At 33.1% G+C, this 15,951-nt stretch overlaps 1 protein-coding gene across 1 annotated transcript in view; it reads right to left on the minus strand.

Moving 5' to 3' along the window:
• Positions 1-15,951, minus strand: part of LOC114330394 (gamma-aminobutyric acid type B receptor subunit 1) — a 363,275-nt gene that overhangs the window by 68,194 nt on the left and 279,130 nt on the right. The window contains exons 9-10 of the mRNA XM_050657124.1: positions 13,802-13,952; positions 1,965-2,214 (exon numbers count right to left, since the gene is read on the minus strand). Coding sequence (XP_050513081.1) covers positions 1,965-2,214; positions 13,802-13,952 — 401 coding nt within the window. The remainder of the gene's footprint in view (positions 1-1,964; positions 2,215-13,801; positions 13,953-15,951) is intronic.

Consider the following 15,951-nt stretch of genomic DNA (forward strand, 5'->3'; position numbering starts at 1 on the left):
AAATATTTGAAATATTTCTTTCATCTCTCTAAAATGTATTTTTCATTTTTCATTCACGTTTTACATCGAAATAGCATTTGCACCGCCTACAAAAATGTTACTATGATTGTCAATCGAAACATTTGCTAATAAAATTGATGTGAAAAAAATGATATGGTTCATTCCAGGTTGAATTTTTCCTAATATCCTGTAAAACATATTTGGCGTTTTGCGATTTTTTACTTCTTCTATACCTATTATACTTCTTCTTCAAGTGCCATATCCGCGACGTAGGTCGGCAATCATCATAGCTATTCGGACTTTAGAGACGGCTGCTCTGAAAAGTTCATTTGATGTACATCTCTACCATTTTCTCAGGTTGCGCAGCCACGATATTCTGCGTCTCCCCATGCAGATGCAGGTAATATCTCTCTCTCTCTCTCTCTCTCTCTCTCTCTCTCTCTACGGGTAATATGTCCGGGATATTCTAATTTTCTTGTATTTCCATCTCTCTATCCATCTTTCTCAGAACCTCATTGTTTGTGTTGTGTTCTGTCCACGATATTTTCAGAATTCTTATGTACACACATAGCTCCAATGATTCTAGTCTTTTCATTTATGCCATGTTCAAGGTCCAAGCTTCCATTCCATAAAACAAAGTCGAGAAAACGTAGCACGTAGCGAACCTAACCCTTAGCTCTGACTTCAACTATTTTGTGCAGAGCACTTTTCTCATCTTTTAAAATTTGTACTAGCCTTATTTTGATTTTGATTTCCTGGAAGTAATCATCCGTGGAGTTGATCATTGTTTCAAGATATACATATTTACATATACAAGATTTAAGATATTGTTTATTATATTTTTATTTCAATTATTCTAATTGTTTAAAAAGTAGTAAACTTTGTATCTGGGGCTTTTCGTTGTTTTCCTCGTAATACGAGAGATGTCGCTAAATTGCGTCTCAGAGGTGGGTTCATTGCATTGCGATGGTTTGCCTTAAATTGGCAGAATTGTTTGTATTTCCTTCAGAGTTGAGACTTCTGAGCTTCACTGATGAGGCATAAGGATGCTGAAATAGCTATATGGAGATGGTGGTCCAACTCTGAATCAAATATAAACGAAACCTGCCTTGATCTTTTTTATCTTTTTTATATACATATTAGTTGACTCGTTCGACATTGAATCCGTTTATGAGGATTTTCTTGTTATTTCTTGGGGTTTTCGATATTCTCGTAAATTTCGTCTTCTTGACGTTCATTGTTAGACCGTATTCTTATCCAAACTCCGCTATTCTAATATTTTCGGTTAAGATGACAGTGTCATCCGCATATCTAATGTTATTAATGGGACCACCCATTTACCTTTATTTCGGCTGTTTCACCCTCAACAGCTTTTTTCAAGAACTCTTCCGAGTAGGTATTAAAAAGAATTGGTGAAAACATGCAACCCTGTCTCACTCCACGTCTGATTTTAATTTCCTCTGACAGCTGATCGATAACACGTACTTTTGCTGGTTGCTTATAGTATAAATTCGATATAATCCGAAGGTCATTTTAGTATATCTTCTTCGATTTCAGGTCATGCATTATTTGTTCATGTCGTACTTTGTCAAATGCTTTATTATAGTCAATAAAACACACATATATATTTTGATTGACGTCCAGGCACCATTATATTAATATTTTAAGTGCGTATTCAAATTACGTATCAGTTATGTATATGTCCAGTTGATGCTACATTCAGATTTATGATTTCTTTTAGAGCCACTATCAAATGATCTGTTCAGATTTTATATTATAGAAATTATCGGTTTATTGCTTATATTAGTTAAAGTCTATAATTGCATCGATAGTTAAGCAAAAATACACAAATATACCTATAACAACTAAGTAAATAGTGCAAAAGAAAAGATTCGTAAAAGAATAATGTTGTGTGATAGCTTTGAATTGACCGAAATAAAATAAAAGCGAGTTAAGTGACTTACCATTCTAACTTTTGGATCACTTTTCGCCTTTGTAGTTAGCCTGTGGACTCTCCAAACTTTGCTGAACATGGCGCCGAATGACAATGTAAACCCCGTCGAAAGAAGCCACGCTCTCGTTTGACAGATCAAAGGATACGAATCAGGAGATACGAATCGTCCATCCAGGCCAAGCAGGAACACGGCGGCTAAGCAGACAATAATACCGAACAGCATTATTGTGTTGCATACTGGATGCGACGATTGGATTACTCTGGAATCAAATTATGATGATTATATTTTCACCGGATGATTTTTGTTGTATTAATATTAGTACAAACGTCAAATCAAAAATTAAAAATTAAATGTTAAATATTTCTTCATTGTTCAGTATGTTTCTACACTCACTGGCACAAAATTCCGCCACCCAAATTTTTTTATTAAGTTTGATAATTTATAACTTTATTATTTGTACTTCGATTTTCACGATTCTTGCACCAGTTTGTAGATATTGTTTGGTATTATTCCAGTAACACAAAAATTTTGCTTGCATGCCATTATACGGGGGTGAATGGAAGCGTTGTATTTTCTCCTAACTTTAAAACATTCTCTGGAAAAATGGAAGAGCTAATTTTGTTTCATAGTACTGTCATATTATCCCGGAGGCATCACTAAAATTTTGTTTTTTGAATTATCCGATTATCTCTTTTGTTGTAATAGCTGTACCATTTTTACTTTATCGTACTATATACGTAGTATAGTATAATAGATAAAGTTATAGGATCGTGCAAAAAAAATTTTTTCCGATTTCACTTTTTTTCGACGTTTTGAGTCCCCCTGAGTCTAAAAAGCAAATAAAAAAAACATGTCGGAAGTATGTACGTACGTATGTACGTACGTATGTCGCCACCGCCCAGCAAAAACTACTGGACCGATTTTGATGAAATTCGGTATGAGTAAGTTTAAGAGAATTTTGTCGAGAAACTAAGCTTTTAAAAAAAATCTCTCAAAGGGAGGCCGAAATAGGGGGGTTATTTAGGGCCCATTTTTGCAAATTTTGACAGAAATAAATGAAATTCAACTCAAAGTAAGCTCATCGATAGGTAAATAAAAGTACGGAATTTGACATTTCCAAATTCAAAATGGCGGCCAACATGGCCGACCGCCCCCCCGACACATTTCCCTATCTATCTAAAAAGTTTTTGAAGATAAGTTTAATTTGAAAAAGTCGTTATATAGCCTAAAGATGGGGCTATAAGAAAGATGTTATCGTTTTTCAGAAAAAGTTACCGGTTGCCTATATTTAAGGGGTCAAATTTTGACATAAATTTGAACTAGATTTTCTCAAAAATGGCTCCAAGGAATTTTTTTATTTTTTGATATATTTTTTATATCCTATCAGTAAATTGAATGACTTTAGTCATATATCTTAACTCCCCATAGGAGGGGAGTTATGAATTTTTTATAAAAAAATATTCGAGTGCCCGTAACTTCCTTCTTAATAGAAACTAAAATTTGAAATTTTGCAGACATATATGGTATTTTATTATCTATTATCACAATAAATTTTACCAAAAACATGGCTTCCGGTTGAACCGGAAATGAATAAAAAATCTTAATTTTTTTGATACGCCCTGTATATTTTAACACATTTTGAAAGAATGCAAAATTACCTTTCCAATGACATAAAATTTATTGCTGTAGCTCAAAAACTCGAAAAGTTACGGTAAATAGAAATTTTGCTATAATCTTATGTGTGTCCTCTCTCACGCGTTCATAGCAGAGCATTATTGTAGAGCAGTCAATGAGGGTATTTGGCTCCGAATTCCATCCTACTACATTGATGTACTTGATATTTTCACAGTAAGTAGGGAATAGCTCAAGAAACAAAATCTACCCTATATACTATGGCGCTTTTATCTTGGGGCGGTTCCCACTTCTTCAAGGGGGTGGAAAATTTGTTGGTCAAAATAAGCACGGAAGTGGCTGAAGAACCTATTTCTAAGCAAAAACTGGTCTATACTTTTTTTTGAGAACTCAATACTTTTTGAGTTATGCGTAGTTGAAAATTGGTCATTTTCATTGAAAAATGACACCTTTTCGGACGGATTTTTTGTGAATACCTTAAAAACTATGCATCGAACTAAAAACTCTATATAAAACATTTTTTAGATTATAAATAATAAAGAGATTCGTTCCTTCGTAAATGTTCTATTTATAATACAAAAAGAGATATGGTAGGTGAAAATAGTTTGTTTTTTGGTGCATGCTCAAATTGGTGTATTCAACTTGAAATAACAGAGGAACGGTAGGTTTTAGGTGTATAATGCTACCAACACCTTTTGTAGTGTTTGAAAAGGCCTTTAAAACGAGCACCGTTAAATGTCGGTTACTTACAAACTAAGCGAGATATGGTGCAAAAAATATAATTACTAATGTACTTTAAGGAAAAATGAAAAGTATATACATTTAACTCCCCATCCACCATAATTTAAATGCATTGTTTTTCTTCTCAATACCTTTTAATATAGTGTTATTTCTACTTTCAAAAAGTTAAACGGGTTTAAAATGAATGGTTTTTTTTAAAAAATGTGATCAAATTATAGAATGAATTTTTAAATTTTCTTAAAAATCTTCCTTTTTCTCCATATAATTCGAAAATAAAAATATTTCACCCCTGAGAAGTGGTGGGAACTTCCCCCATGATAAAAGCGCCATAGTATATAGGATAGACTTTGAATTAGGAGATTGGGCTACTCCCAAAATTTCATTAAAATCCATGCAGTAGGATAGAATTTGGAGATAATATCTTGTTCTTAATCTCGCGCATTGACTGGCGTAATCGAAATAGAATGAAATGCAAATATTGTAAACTATTAATTTCTCAGAAAAATGAACTAATTTGAAATGAAAGTATGACTATAATATTCTATTGATTTATGCAATAATCTACACATCTATAGTGTGTCCCCGAAATATGGCATCGAACATTTTCTCAAATGCAGGAATTAATGATGCGTAGAACCATAAAATACTTTTAAGTACAGTAGGTGTTTCTAAAATATCAAAATAACGAGTAACTTTGTTATTTTTATAGAATGCCAATATCTAGTACCATAACGATAATAGATCGGCACGATAAAGTTCTCGGGCGGCCCTTCCGTCCAGCGTTTTTGTAACTAAAAACACTGATTGACTCATAAAATAGAGGTTGGATTGATAAGATTAGAATGGCCGCATGCAGCCCAGACCTCAATCCCATTGAACAATTATGGGATGAATTAAAAAAATCTATTCGCCGTCATCTTAGGCCTCCAGAAAATTTGGTACAATTATGGCCCTGGTAGAGGAATATCGGGACATTCCCCAGGCAAGGATAGCGCATCTTTATTCGATGTCAAACAGATTGCGAGCAGTCGTTGCTACAAGAGATAAACATACCCGCTATTGAATTGTTTTGTTTGTTGTTAATTTTGTTTTGTTTTGTTAAGTTTAGTGCATTTGATATTTTTAATTAAAAAACCTTCAAAGCAGTGTTTTTGTTTACGCTCTTACAGGAAAAGAAATATTTGGATAATTCAAAAAACAAAACCTTAGTAATACCTCCAGGGTAATATTATGGTATTATAATATCACCCGGTACAAAAGATGTTTAAAACTCATTCAAAGTCATTAATCCATGTAGTATCTGTTCTTGGATTCAATAACCGCAAGTAATATTGAATTGTCATGTTTTGCTATTATTTAAATGTGTATATAAACATTAACTCGGTCGAGAAAGATTATTATGATTATTGATGTAGTTGGAAGGTTATCACGTATAGGATAGGTCAAGTTAATATTGTAAACAACTTATGTAGTGAATCATCGACTTCGAATTAAATATAATGTTATCGGAAAACCTGAGTTTTAATTAATTGTGACCAGAAGGCAGTAACCACACACATATTTACGACAATATAAAGGGAGTATGAAACGAAATCAGCCCTACAGTTTTTCCACAGAATTTTTTAAAGGTAGGAGAAAATACAACGCTTTTATTCATCCTCGTATAATGCCATCTAAGCAAACATTTTTATAACCGAAATAATAAAAAACGACATCAATACACGTACCTACAAACTGATGCAAGAATTTTGAAAATCGGAGTCCAAATAATAAAGTTATATATTGTCAAAGTTACTCAAAAATTTTGGGTGGCGGAATTTGGTGCCGGTGAGTGTATTATGATCATATCATAACAAAAGTCACAAAGATATCAAATTAACGGACATAAAATATTATATAACTTGTTGAAAAAAATACGTTTAAAAAAGTAATTATAGAAATGAGAAGTCCCAGATGTAAACAATAAATATGAAACCTCTCGTGGAACCAATATCTGACTACATTCTTAATCTCTGCCTTTTACAATTTATAAGGCAAGGAGATGACCAATAAGGGAGACAAAAGGGACTCTACAACATGCAGTCATATTCCGTCTATTCGTCTAGGAAAAATTCCAAGGAAACTTGATTTCGTGGACTCAAAATATGAAGTATAATTGATGTAGTGTAATGATTAGTATAATTGATAAATATAAAGTATATGAAGAGTAAAATGAAAGACAGCTTACGCTTCCTTTCGGTTCATAACTGATCCATCATCCCCATATGTATGTTTTGGTCTCTTCAGACCTCCTTAGTGAGGCTACATGAACAGATCTGAATCGAAACGAAACCAAACTGTCTATTTAAGCGGAATTGTAAAAATAATTCGCGTATCGGATGCTGTAGCGAAATATAATCAAGAAATGAGAAGTCCCAGATATAAACAATAAATCTGAAACCTTTCGTGGGATAAATTTCTGGTTACATCCTTAATATCTGCCTTTTACAATTTATAACGCATTGAGATGACGAACAAAGGATACAATTCAGCTTAAATAGACAGTTTGGTTTCGTTTGGATTCAAAGGTCTACATGTAGCCCCATTGAGGAGGTCTGGAGAGACCGAAACGTATGTATGGGGCTGATGGATCATCTCTGAACCAAAATGGGACATAAGCTTTTTAAAGTAATTATATATTTTTTTATATTATATACTCTCTATACCGTCTCGAATAGAGAGCTATTACCTTCCCTAATTTTGGATGTAAGGGCAGAGGTTGGAAGCGATCAAAAGCTAGCGATGTGCAAAGTCCGAATGAAAACACCTTCTTCTTCTCATTTCTGTAACCACTTGTCAGGGCATGGTAATACTCTAATGTTATTAGCTTGTTGTCCATTGGCTGCGATTTTATGACAGATGATGTAAGGCTTCATGTAGGAATTATCCCACCAGAATTTTCAGTTGGTCTACCCATCGTGTCGGTCTTCGACCTTCAGTTGGTTTGCCTAACGTGCTGGAGATCTTCTTATTGATCTTTGGCCTTGTACTTGTCCTCTTACTGCCGATAATTTCATGCTCCCCTGTTTCTCTGGCTATGTGGCCCGAAGTAATTTACGTATGCTCGGTTTACGTGTTTTAATAACATATGTCTTTTATATGAAGATCTTCCGGAATTGACAGGTTGGTCCTGTATTTTGTCCATGAGATGCGTAAGATTCTTTTGTAGGCCCATATATCATAGGATTCACTTCTTATTTACAGAACTTATATCTATTTTCTGAGAGTCCATGTTTCAGCTGCAAATCTAGCAATGGTGAAAATAAGGGCATTGACCACAAATCTTCGAGGGCACACAGATGAGAACATTTTATACATGTAAGAAGATGTTCCATATTTTTTATTTTTCTACAGTCACAGTTTACATTATCTTTGTCTATTTTTCCCATTTTGCAATATTTGATTTTACTGGAGCGACCTCCGTTCTTATTTTGTTCATAGTTTTTTACGTTTTCGAGTCTAGAGATGGGTCGTTTAACCTGGCGATAAACGAGAAAAATATTCAGGCTTTTAATCCTGCACTAGTCTAAGGAAGCTTTCCTGAATTTCAGTTGCTTTTGTGGAGTTCGAACTCTATAGAGCATGCAGTTTAAGGCACTGCAGATGGCCATTTGTTCCGTAGCCTGATCGAAACACTACTTGTTATGACTGATAGAAATCGAAGTTTACTTCCAATCTGTTTGCCAGTATTCAAATACAGAGCATGGATACAATGGATAAGTGAAATAATTTTGTAACTTTTGTTTGGTACAATGTTATTCTTCTTCTTAGCTTTCTATCGTCCACATTTGGTCATAGACCTCTTTCAACTCTTTCCATCTATCTTTATCCTGAGCAACATACTGACAATTTGTTCCGGCTATTCTTTATATATCTTTTCCCCATTCCCCATCTCATCTGTGGTCTTCCTCTGTCCTTTACTTTAGTAAGTTGTAGTACAGTAATAGCTATTTGTATAACAAGGGAGGAAAGTGTAACTTTTCCTCCCGAGAATGAAGTTTACTGCCCGACGCGTAGCGGAGGGCAGTAATCATTCAAGGGAGGAAAAGGCACTTTACTCCCATGTTATACATATGGGTTTTCCACCTTCCTCAAATAACAGTAATTTTTTCATTTTTACTTAATTTATTTATGTAACTAACCAACAAAATTTATTAGAACCAAAACAACAAGTAGGTACAATATAACTGTCAACTGTCAAATATAAGTCAAATTATTAATGTAAACATTGTTAAATCAAAATAACAATTTACTGTTTTTTACCATTCTGCAAAATACAGGATGTTTTATAAATAAACGTTAAAATGTACAGATACTTCGTAATAGAAAATAGATCTTATACAGGGCGTCAATAAGTTATATTTCATGAATGAAATATCATGACGTCACTTTTACTTTTCCTCCCTAGGGAGGAAAAATATTTTCCTCCCTAGGGAGGAAAAGTACAACTTTGCTCCCTACAATCAGGTCCGGAAAAGTATACTTTCGGTAGAGGTAGGTGGAAAAATTATTTACTATATGTTTTGGTGCTTTTCTTTGAGTCAATTTCTTCCACAGTTTTATCTTGATACCTATCATTCCACATTTCATTATCATATTGTATTTGTTTCCCTATCTATGGTTAGACGCTATTCTAAATTATATTATGTAATTTACTGTTTTCTTTGGGAAATAAAGCGGCAATTCTAGATTAAAATGATTTTATTGAGGTTGCGACTTCCATGTCGGAAGTGGTTATCGAAATATAAAATATTAATAAATTGTATTTTTTTTATTTAGCTAATGCCTCGACAACTAATGGCCATTGGCATGGTACGTACGGTAAATGTTGCAGTTAGGTACCTAGTGTCATGTGTAGTGTGTGTGTTGAGTAAGTGTCTTGTTACTTTGCAAAGTCGACGTCATTGTCTTTGTAAAGAGACGCTAATTGTTTCCGAACGTCTGTGGTCCCTCCGGTGGGTACCGATCCCGGACGAAAAATTCCTGACACTGGTGAGATTCGAACTCACGACCATTCGGATCTTTCGATCCAAAGGTAGGCGCTCTTACCACTGAGCCACAGAGGGGAAATTGTATTTATTAATAACTACTTCCGACGTGGAAGTCGAAACGACAATAAATTAATTTCAAACTGGAATTGCGGCATTATTTCCCAAAGAAAACAACTGTAAATTACATACTTATGCCACAAGGAAATAGCTTTGGAACTATGCTTTATCTTTATTGTTTTCATTTACTCTTAGATATCCATTTTAATAACTTATAAACGTAAACGTAGATAAAATTTCAATATTTCCAGGCTATAAATATTTCCAACGTGTACTTAAGATTTCGTTATCTCCCTTCCAAATAAAAAGTTTAAATGAAAAAATTAATATTCTCAATTATCTCAGTCCGTTTCACAATTTCTCACGATAGATTATTCTTCTTTTTAGCGTGCTCGTGGTGTTCAGTATCATAAAGTTTTTAAAACTAAACTACTTTACATAACCAAAGCCCAGATACAGGATTACTCGTTATACACAGTTTATCTTTAGCCGAGCTTAGTGATGTTTACCGACCCAAATCCCTATATTATTTTCAGTAAATCTCGCTGGTTTATGAGGTTTCAGAACTTACTTGCGAATACTATAATTAATAACACTTTACCTACCTCCAAGAGTCATTAAAGCCAATATAATATATTGAATTAATCTCGATATGGAACCGTTATTAACTAGAAAGTAGATTTTAGGAGTTGGGATATTATATTTTGTAGTTGTACGTGATTGCTCTCTTTAATTGATAATCAAGGCAGGAATTGCCGAGCCACTTTTCTCTTCTCTTCTTTTAGAATTTAGAATCTACACAATACCGGGTGTCCACTTATATTTTTCCCCATTTTAACTGCCTATAACTTCTAAACGATTCAAGATAGAAATATGCCGTGTTCGCTGAAATGTTTTATTGTAGTAAAAGTTTTGTCTGAATTGTTGAATTTTTTATATCGCTTTCAAATACGGAAAAAAATGGCGGATTTTTGAAAAAAACGTTGTTGACTTTTTTTAATGGAACACCCAGTATATTTTTTTGTAAATTGAAAGAAAGGTCATTCGCCTATTTAGCGATATAAAGTTTTTCAATATCGGTTGTCAAATCACTGAGTAATTAATTTTTAAACTGAGAGGTGCAATGTGGATATCACATACCTAAATAACATTATAAGCAAATTTATATTGTGCTATGTCACCAATTACAAAAACTCGAAGAGGTACCACTAGGTAACCTTGTGGTACCTCTTCGAGTTTTTTGTAATTGGTTACCTCGAGACCACATTTGAGCAACATGGATACTTCTCTTCATGATTATGTTATGTGATTTCCACATTGCATCTCTCATTTTAAAAAATACTTGCTCAGCCATTTGACAACCGATTTTAAAAGATTTTATATCACTGGATAGGTAAATGAACATTTTTTCAATAAAAAAAGTCAACAACGTTTTTTTTTCAAAAATCCGCCATTTTTTATTTAAAAGCGGTATAAAAAATGGTCATTTACCTAAAAACTTGAAACAATGTTCATTTATCTATCCAGCGACATAAAAGTTTTTAAAATTGGTTGTCAAATGACTGAGCAATTTATTTTAAAATGAGAGATGCAATGTGGAAATCACATAACATAATATCAATTTGCTTAGTTATGTTATTTAGGTAGGTAATATCCATGTTGCACCTCTCATTTTAAAAATTAATTACTCAGTGATTTGACAACAGATTTTGAAAAACTTTATATCGTTGGATAGGTGAATGACCTTTCTTTCAATTTACAAAAAAATATACTGGGTGTTCCATTAAAAAAAAGTCAACAACGTTTTTTTCAAAAATCCGCCATTTTGTTTTACGTATTTGAAAGCGATATAAAAAATTCAATCAATTCAGACAAAACTTTTACTAAAATAAAACATTTCAGCGAAAACCGCATATTTCTATATTGAACCGTTTAGAAGTTATAGGCAGTTAAACTGGGGGAAAATATAAGTGAACACCAGACATATACAGTGCGCTGGAGTAAGTGCCCCCTTATTAACTTATTTATTTTAAGCACATAAGCAAAACGCTCGGACAGGTCAATTTTTAAAATAATCATTGTATATTGTAGCATCAATGTTTCGAACTTTACGCGATACCTCTTCAGGTGACAGCCATAACATTGATTTTTTTAAATAGAAAAGTACATCATGTGATACCTGATTTAAAAGCTTCTGAGATACTGATTACAAAAATGTATAATACTTTAATCCTTTTTAAGAGCGTAGGCGCAAAATTTCGTTCGAAATATTTTTAAAAGCATTTATTTTTTCAAATTCTGAGAAAACTAATAAGTATTTTTGAAAAATTTAAACGCAGAATGAAATATTACTGTATTATCGAGGTTCGAAAATCCCTGAGAGCTTCTATAATGATTATTTTTATAATTCACAGGGGTGAAAAAAAGAAAAAAATTAGTCTGATTTTTAATTTCAAATATATCATTCAAAAGAAACTTTCTGTTTATTCTAAGGGACTTTTAGTCCTAGGTAATAATGTAATCTTTCATTCTGCGTTTAAATTTTTCAAAAATACTTATTAGTTTTCTTAAGATTCGAAAAAAAAATAAATGCGTTTAAAAATAATTTGAACGAAATTTTGCGCCTACGCTCTTAAAGAAGATTATAGCATTATACATTTTTGTAATCAGTATCTCAGAAGCTTTTAAATCAGGTGTCACATAATGTACTTTCCCATTTAAAAAATTCAAAGTTATGCCTGTCACTTGAAGAGGGATCGCGTAAAGTTCGAAACATTGATGTTATACTATACAATGCAAATGTAAATTTAAAAATCGACCTGACTAAGCGTTTTTCTTAAGTGCTAAAACTAAATAAGTTAATAAGGGGGTCACTTATTCCAGCGCGCTGTATGTTACCGTTAAAACCCGATTTCAGTTAACACCCGAATTTACTAGGAAAACTAGTTTTAACAATGCGCTTTTTTTAGTTTTAGACAATTTTAGTTTTAACTAGTCAAAACTAGATTTGACTTCTAATTCTAAAGGCCGGTTGTTCGAACGCTAATCAACAATGATCACTATCAAATATTTAATTACTGTCACCAAAACTGTCAATGTCAACTTTTATTGGGTTGCTGAAAACATAATTGATTATAATTATGAGATTAGTTAATCAATTAACATAATAATTATTAACATAATTGATTAAATAATTTCATAATTGTAATCAATTATGTTTTCAGCAACCCAAACAAAGTTGATATTGACAGTTGGTGACAGTAATTAAATATTTGATAATGATCATTGTTGATTAGCGTTCGAACAACCGGCCCTAAATTTAGTTAAAACTAGAAATCCCGAACACATTTCATTTAGAATAGTTTATACTAGTTCAAATTAGTTTTTACTGGAATTACTAGCGAATACCAATAAAAATAATTGCGATAAGAGACAAAAAATACGATTTGGCTTGTTCGGGATAGGGTTAGTGACGAAGGCGGCTGGTTGGTAACAAACTAGTATGTGCAACTGTTGATTTTTCCTCATCGTTTTTATTGGTTGTATTACACTACTGTATATTATTTACCATCAGTGATAATGTCAAAGATCAGGTTGAGAGCAGACATATAAGAACGTGGAAAGGCTGATTGATGATAATGATGATGTCATATTTTATTGCATACGCTGGTCACATAGCACTAATTAACAGAATTATAAACAATTTACAGGAAGTTGTGCAACGAAGGCATTTAAGTGGGTGGGATAAACCAAAGTAAAACATCTATCCTGATATGCTGCAACAAATATAATGTTAATACGACAGATGTAAAAATTGTAGAAAAATTTTGAGTTTTGTTTTTGTTTTTCGAGTTCTAACAAACAATATCAAAATATAAACTCCAACTGGCCATTTTGTGGAAAACCGCCATTAGAATGCAGCAGTTCCGAGTATATTTATAGAGTTTCATCCTCGCACAGGTTCTGCTATCTCACAGAATCTGCATTCTGCCAGATCTTCTATTAACAATGTTAATGAATTACGTATTCTCAGTCTACAGTAAAATTCAGTAACTACTACTTCATTTTTCAGATAAGAAGTAATTGACCACATTGTCTAAACACAAGTTAATGATACTCAACTACCCCATTATTGCGGTGCTCATTTAGTAGCATTCATGAAAGTCCTATGTAGTAATTATAAACTAAACATAATAAAGTAGTGTAATTGTTAGTAGTTGGCTTTGTATTGCGTATTTCATACACGATATAAATATACCAAAACATCCACTAGATATACTTGTTTTCCGGTAATAACCACTTCAACAACTTGTATTAACTTTTCCGCAGAATTAAATGGAGAGTTTATTACCAAACGCCAAGGATTACAGATATAATCTCGCTTACCGTCTGTGCTTGTTCCAAATATTAAAACCTATTAAACCGGCCGCAACAATAATTCCTATGCTCGAGATTATACACATGCAGATGAATAGAGGTAACGATACGGTCCGAAGCACTCGTCTGATGATGGTTCGGTCTTGAGGTACTTTACCACCTGAAACAAAAAAAGCAATATAATTTAACGTTATAACCGATTCATCTCTACGAGAAATAGTTAAGGTTTAATCTCACTATCGAGCACCAACATTCGCTTATACGTATTTCATCCTTATGGAATCATCAGAGCGAACTTGCGGTAAGCTCTCTGAATAAATTAAAATCTGTCATAATAGCAATTATTTTTACAAATAATTTACAAAACCCCATTTATTGAAATAATTTAGGAGAATCAAAAATGTAATTTGCAAACGATCTATCTATCTATCTATCTAATCAGCCCTAAACTAAACATCCATCCTTGGATATAGGCCTCCTCTTCCTTCTTCCATGCCTCTCTATCTTGGGCAATTTGCATCCATTTTGACCCAGTGTGCTTCTTCAGGTCGTCTGACCATCGCATCTGTGGTCTTCCCCTTTTTCGTTTGTGGTTCCATGGTCTCCAATGTATTACCATCTTAGTCCATCTTTCATCCTTCTGCCGTAGGGTGTGTCCGGCGAACTTCCATTTAAGCTTTGCTACTTGGGTTGAGACATCCTTCACTTTTGTTTTGTTACGGATCCATTCGTTTCTTTTCCTGTCTGATAGTTTAATGTTCAGCATTTGTCTTTCCATGGATCTTTCTGTCTTTGCTATTTTTTCCATATTTTCTTTTGTAAACGTCCATGTCTGAGAGCCATATATTAGAACAGGGAGCATACATTGATTGAATACTCTTGTTTTTAGATATTGCGGGTATTTCCTGTTCTTTAGAATATAAGGCAGGTTTCGGAATGATGCCCAAATTATGCAAACAAACAGATGATAAATGAGTTGACGTGAGGAATCTAAAAACTGCATTTCATTACACGTCAACTTATCTAGGCAATAACCCACAGCAAACTCATTTCTAGTAGGTATTCATGTTGCGTGAGTAAGCTAAATTTGACGTGTAATGAAATGCAATTTTTAGATTTTTCACGTCAACTCATTTATCGTCTGTTTGCCTTGCAAATTAAAGAAATCACCTATTTGTCATTTGTCCGAATTGATTTCAAACGTAAAAAATCTTCGGGCTTCTATTCTTTTTAAGTGTTCTATGTTCAATAAAATATACAACATGTAAAATAATAAGAAAACTAATATATTAGCACTTAGAGGCAAACAGGCTCATGGCTTCGTTTACAACCTTCTTCCATTCCTGCTTGTTCTTCGCTCTTGCCTTATAATTGCTTACCTACATTGAGATACCTCAGGTCGTCATTATCTTCATGACTCCATGTGGTCCCAGGTCTTCCTTTTATCTTTTAACCAATTATTGGGTGGTATGAAAAAAACGGAGTATAAACTCCGAGTATGTCCAAAGTTGGAAAGAAATGAGCTGAAGAATGTTCTCATGAGTATGAGGATAGAGTATAAGTTTATACTCCATTTGATATGAATAAAAATATGTTGATGTGATGAGTTTTTATTCACAGTATATTAGATACTCTCTATTTAATTTTTAAACTTGTAGAGTGGAGTATGTACTACTACATAATATGGAGTATAAACTACATGCTCATTTTCATTCATACGAGCCAATTTTTGTACACCGTTTAACAAGATTTTTGGCATTCCAACTTGGATCAGGCTTTGGACATATCCTAGCCATTTTGTGCTTTTACTACTGCAATTATATAAGGCTTCTTATGTAATTCTTTCAACTTTTTGTTTGTTTTTCATGACCACTGACTGTTTATTATTTCCTCCCTAAATATCATTCGAAGAATTTTTCTTTCCCATACTTGTTTCTTTCCTTTGATCGCTCAGTTTAGAAATTGAAAAATTTAAAAAGAAATGGTTTAAAACAGAATAATTGAGAAAAATACTGCAAAAATGGATTTCATCCTGTCAATTTCGTTTGACTCGGTGCAAACACTACATTTTTTGCACTTTTTTTTTCCAAATTATTGCTATTTTCTCTAAATTCTAAATTATAACTAGTCAAATTTATGAAAAATTAAAAATCAAAACT

This window comes from Diabrotica virgifera, chromosome 7 (assembly GCF_917563875.1).
Source record: "Diabrotica virgifera virgifera chromosome 7, PGI_DIABVI_V3a".
Classification (NCBI taxonomy): Eukaryota; Metazoa; Arthropoda; class Insecta; order Coleoptera; family Chrysomelidae; genus Diabrotica; species Diabrotica virgifera.